The sequence below is a fragment of the Nelumbo nucifera genome, chromosome 4 (assembly GCF_055504915.1).
Source record: "Nelumbo nucifera cultivar China Antique chromosome 4, China Antique-T2T, whole genome shotgun sequence".
Lineage (NCBI taxonomy): Eukaryota > Viridiplantae > Streptophyta > Magnoliopsida > Proteales > Nelumbonaceae > Nelumbo > Nelumbo nucifera.
The window spans coordinates 91,561,187-91,567,094 of NC_142652.1; the positions used below are offsets into that span (position 1 = coordinate 91,561,187).

General features: G+C 44.2%; 1 protein-coding gene across 1 annotated transcript; it reads left to right on the forward strand.

The window, feature by feature from the left end:
• The first annotated feature begins 5,112 nt into the window (after window positions 1–5,112).
• LOC104586642 (uncharacterized) lies at window positions 5,113–5,694 on the forward strand. Its single transcript, XM_010243937.1, has one exon. The coding sequence runs from the start codon at window positions 5,113–5,115 to the stop codon at window positions 5,692–5,694; it is 582 nt and encodes a 193-aa protein (XP_010242239.1).
• Window positions 5,695–5,908: the final 214 nt, after the last annotated feature.

The window sequence follows — 5,908 nt, forward strand, 5'->3', positions numbered from 1 at the left end:
AATCATGAATCCAGTTATTATCGAGGAAGATAAGAATATGCTCCTGCAGCCCCCCTCTCGTGAGGAAGTGAAATCTGCCCTTTTCTCGATATCCCATGGACCACATGGCTTTCCCGCCTTGGTTTTATAAGCAGTTTTGGAATGTAATGGGTCCCGATTTAGTCTCTGTTGGTCCAGGAGTTTTTCATTAATAAGAAGCTTCTTAAGAAGCTCAATCATACTTCCATTTGCCTGATTCCAAAAAAGGTTGACTCAAGATTACAGACCAATAAGTCTGTGTAATGTCATGTATAACATCATAGCAAAAAGTAATCACTAATAGACTCCGGTTTGTTTCCTTAATTAAAGAATGTATATCTATGGTTTCTCACTCCATTCTTGTAAATGGTTTTCTGAGGGTCACCTGAAGTCTTCGCCAAGGACACCCCCTCCCTTACTTGTTTATTCTAGCTATGGAAGCTTTGTAAATAACCAGAGCCCACAGAGAAGAGTTAGATAACCTCAATCAGATCTTAACCTCTTTTCAGGAAAGCCTTTGGCCAAGTTGTAAATTTAGAAAAGTCTGGAATTTTCTGCAGCAAAAATATCCATCCCAGACTCCAGACAACTCAAAATTTGGCCTTTAAACAAGAATGACAAATACCTAGGGCTTCCCCTCTTTTGGTCAAAGAATAAGCATGCTAACCTGAATTTTATCTTAGATAATTACAAGCTAAGCTAAACAGGTGGAAGGCTTCTGCCATAAGTAAGGCGGGCAAATCTGTCCTTATTCAACCTGTGCTTCAACTTGTACCTCTCCATGCCATGTCTTTAATTAAATTCCTTCAAAAAAACATTACCCAAATTGAGAGTCATTCGTAACTTTTGGTGGGGTACCTCCCTCCAGCTCTAATAAACATCCAATCCACTAGTGTGCTTGGCAGATCTCTCCTCTGAAGTTGGTTGCCTAATAAAAGAGAATTCCTTGATCTCTTTGGGTCACAGTCCTTGGATCCAATCAGATGGGCAGTTTTCCTGGCCCCCCAGCCTCTTCTTCGTCAACTCTCTAACCTCAATTTATCGTCTTTCATTCAGAATGGTTCATGGAATCATAACCTAGTGAATTCATGCTTCTTGGAACCAGTGGCCTCCCAAATTCTTCAAACTCCAATTTACCCTTCATGCAATTCTGTCCTCTGGATTTGGTTACCTCATTCTACGGGTAAATCCTTTGTTAAAAGGAACTATCAGAAGTTGCTTCAACCTTCGATCCCCACCATAGATCCTGATTTGAAATTCTGCCTTATTCATCTTTGGAAATTGCCTATTTCCCCTAGATACAAGCTCTTTCTCTGGAGAATCCTAAACAATATGGTTCCAGTCAAATTCAATCTAAACCTAGAAGATTCTCAGAAATGCTGTATTTTCTGTCAAGAGCAAGAGGAATCTCCTCACCACTTATTTATCAGCTGCCGGTTCTCTCAAAATGTGCTTTTCTCTAACCCCTGGAACTTACACTTTCAAACCCTGTTTAACAATTCTTTGCTTGCAAATTTGAAACAGCTTTACAATATTTTAAAAGACAAGATCTTGTTTAGACAGGTTTTAACTTGGTTAGCTATAGCGTGGTATTATATTTGGTATGCCAGAAATGAGAAATTATTTCAAAATCATAATATCTATCCTCCTTGCATGGTGAAGACTATTTGGAATATATACTAACTTTCAGGTACTGTGGAAAGCCACAAACCAAACAAGACTCAGTCTTCTGATAATTCAAAGTGTGTTCTGTCTTTGTCTCCCAACACGGATTACAGAATCTTTACAGATGCAGGGAGAATTTCAAACTCTGAATACACTTTTGCAGTTGTTATTACCTCCCGGAACTTATCTTGCATCAAAATTATAGGAGGTCGCACCTCATCAGTTAATTCTATTTTACAGGCTGAATTGTTTGCTATGCTGCAGGCTTTCAAGGAGTTACAACAATGGACGTTTGACAAAGTCCACATTTGCTTACATTCTCTCTAGTTGATCTGCTCCTTTAAAGAAAGGCAAGATTTTGGGCATGTCATTGGCTTTTTGAACAATTGAAGCAGATCTTAAACAATCTGAACTCTATCTCTTTTGTGTATGTAAATAGAAAATATAACTTAACAACTCATGCGGTATCCCAGGTTGCTAAAACTCATGTTCAGCCTTCTTTTGTTTATTATACCTATATGCCAAGGATACCCAGACTGGAAGACTGTATATCCCTTTCTTTTTGCTAATATATGCTCATTTACTCTTCAAAAAAAAATAAAATAAAAAAAAAACCACCAAAATTTACATCTGCGCCCCACAATGCCCCAGAGCACATCCCACCAAAATTTGGCCAAATGGGAACATCTCCCGATAACAAGTATGGGAGATCACGAGACATCACCGGGAGATATTCATGTGAACTCACAAACAATGATGTATAAAAAGGTGAGTTTTTGGGTTGCAAATGTCATCCATTTGGCCAAATTGAAATTCTATCGAATTAAGGGTGATAAAAAAATCCATCTATTTGTAATTGTAATTGGACTATATATAGATCCATTTAATGCCTCGCTCGCTTTTTGGTAAAGTTATTTATCTGGGTAAATGCACTTATTTGGGAAAGTATTTCTCGGAAAGACTTATTTGGGTAAGTGTATTTACCCATATTCTTTTATTTCCTAGGTAAATAAGGCAATAACCATTTTAGTCATAAAAATTCATTATTAAAAGGGGCATTTTTGTAATATACAGGTGATGACAATTTTTCCCTAAGTGGGTAAGTTATTTACCCACTTAAGAGATGGGTATCACTTACAACAAAATAAACTTTCTCTAGTCCCCACATAAATCCAAATAGAATCAAAATCCCATTGACCAATTATGCCCCCTCTTAAAATCCAAAAAAAAGAACACCCCCAAAATACATACTAGAGGAGGCCTGTTTTTATGGGGCATATACTTGAAAGACATGCCATGCTTGAGCAATTCCCTAATAGAAATGGAATTGAATTGGTTTGGGGCAAGTTTAAATAATCTCATGTTTGATTTTTTTGTTTCAATTATGACAATGGAAAGACATGGTAGAAAAACATATAACCAAACAACCATCATCATAAAAGTGGTAATCAATAAGGTGGTATTCATCAAAATTTACTGGGGGGTTGTGTTGGGGACATGGCTGAGCTAGCCATGAGGTCCCTGGCCATCTGTCATAGCTCAGCCACGTTGGCACAGTCTGGCCGGGCTACCGCATTGCTATGATCCCGTCGGCTACGCCAGCTACACCCCTCACGGATAAGCCTGCCTAGCAGATAGGGATGGGAAGACAACTCTACCGAGGAGTAGGACTCTACCCCCTATAACCTTGGCGGGGAACTCTGCCTTGATTTCCTTGGAAACCTACTTCGATCAGGGGACCCTCTGGCTATAAAAAGGTACTCCATGCTCGAGGTAAGGGACTCTCTTGACTTCTAACACCCATACTGCTAATTAGCCCGGACCAGCATTCCTATAGCTCGGCCCGGCCATCCACCACCTTCTACTGACTTGAGCATCGGAGTACTCACCCGGGGTTAATTCCTCGGGCCTCTGACTTCTTCCTTGATTGCAGATCTTGAAGCGTGGCCTCGTTCTTGAAGCTCGGCCCCGACCTGCCAGCAAGGACTATATGATTGCCATCCTTGGTTCGCGCACTACCTCGGATTGAGCGGCATCAGATTGGCGCCGTTTGTGGGAACTACACAAAAAGCCTTTCCCAAAAATATCATTCCTTGTCGCGCAATTAAGATGCCTAAAAACCAGTCTGAATGATTAGTTGGTCATTCCCCGTCTCGGGAGAACTGACACCGTGACTCCCCGCACCAAGAAGTTACGCAACCTTCGGCCGCAGTAGATCCAACGCAATTCCGAGCCATGTAGGATAAGGTTGATAAGATCTTCGAATTCATGCAAACACTAGGGTCTGCTGTGCCACCCAACCGGGCTGTCCCCCCCCCCCCCCCCCCACGCCCCGACGTGCATTGGTCAAATGAAAGGGGAGAGCGGTCTGAGTGTATGAGGCTGGACACGACCTGAAGGCCTACCGCCACTGTCGATTCTCATGGACGGGACTACCATAGCCAGACACACCAATCAACGTGCATCCCCGCCAAAGAAAGGCTCGGCAAAAGGACGTTGCCCATCGTAGTCTTAGTCATTGAGTCACGTTCGGTCAAGGATCACCCCACACGACCCAAAAGGGAGGCCATACACACTGCAGCCCCAGACAACAGAGATGCCAAAATTAAAGAGCTTTGGCAACATCAGGAAGAGTTAGAGCGCACTTCCACCCATAAGAGCGCAATTCCCACTGTAAACCAACCTGTGCAGGCCACCACGCATATCACTAAGGAGCCACTCTTTGTCCAGGACAAAGTGGACGAGATACCCCCTATTGGATGGCGAGCCCCCCAATTTGACAAATACGACGGGAACTCCGACCCTTTCGATCATGTCGCGGCGCTCAAAGCCCAGATGATGCTACATGGTGCGTCGGAGGGACTGATGTGGTACTCCTCCCTGTCGCCAAGGTCTATAGCATCATGGGCCCAACTGGAAACCTAGTTCCTGGCATAGTTCACAACTAGTCAGAAGCATTGGAAAACCTCAGCCAGACTTATGCAGGTTCGATAGAGAAAGGTGGAGTCCCTTAAAGATTACCTAGCGATGTTCAAAAAAGAAGCACTCCAAATAAGGGATTTAAATCAATCAGTTGCGGTGACGGCCATACAACACTGACTCCACCCTTCCCCATTCAATTTCTCCATCTCCAAGAATCCTCCTCAAATATTGGCCGCGCTAATTAGCCACGCGCAGAAGTATATCAACGCTGAAGAGGCCCAGGCGCAACTCAGAGACGAGGATGAGAAGCCCGACAGAAAAAGGAGAGAGACCGACGAGCGGAAATCCGAGAGGTCGGACAAAGACCACAAGAGAGAAGATCGCCGAACCGACCATAGACCTCGCACCCCTCCGCCAACCTATTGGAATTTCACGCCACTTAATATTCCACGGTCTAAAATTCTGATGCAAATCCGCGACCGCAACTATGTCAGGTGGCTCGAGAAGATGAAGACGCAAAGTAACAAGAGGAACCGGGACAAATATTGCGAGTTCCACAAGGACCACATCCATGATACAGAGAACTATTTTGACCTGTGCAATCATATCGAAGATCTAATTAGGTGTGATTATCTCAGCGGCTTCATAGACAGAAAGGACAAGTCGGCCCAAGAGGAACGAAGAGCGGACGAAGCTTGGCAACCCCCACCCCAAGGCCCCCCAGCTGGCGTCATCCATGTGATATCGAGAGGAACTGCCTACGAAGGGGAAAGCAGCTCGGGACGGAAAAGATATGCTCGACGGTGCGAGATCAACGACCGAGGTCACGGGAGGAGGTGCGACACATCTATCACCTTCACTGACGACGACCTCCGAGGGGTTCAAACACCGCACGACGACGCCTTGGTCATAACAGACAAAGTGGCCGACTTTGAGCTGCAGCGGATCCTAATCGACACAGGGAGTTCTGCCAATGTATTGTTTGAAGATGCATTCGAAAAGCTCAGCATTGACACAGAACGACTTACACCAGTTAGCACTCCCTTGATGGATTTTTGGGAGAGTCCCTCCAGTCCACTGGGAGGATAACTCTTCCCCTTTTGATCGGAGACGGCGACGTGACTGCGACGGCCATGGTAGACTTCATCATGGTGCATTGCCCTTCCTCTTACAACATGATCCTTGGTAGGCCGACCCTCAACGCCCTGTAGGCAGTAGTTTCAACGTACCACCTCGCCATGAAATTTCCAACCAAGTATGACATAGGGGTGGCGCACAGAGACTAGAAAACAGTGCGACATTG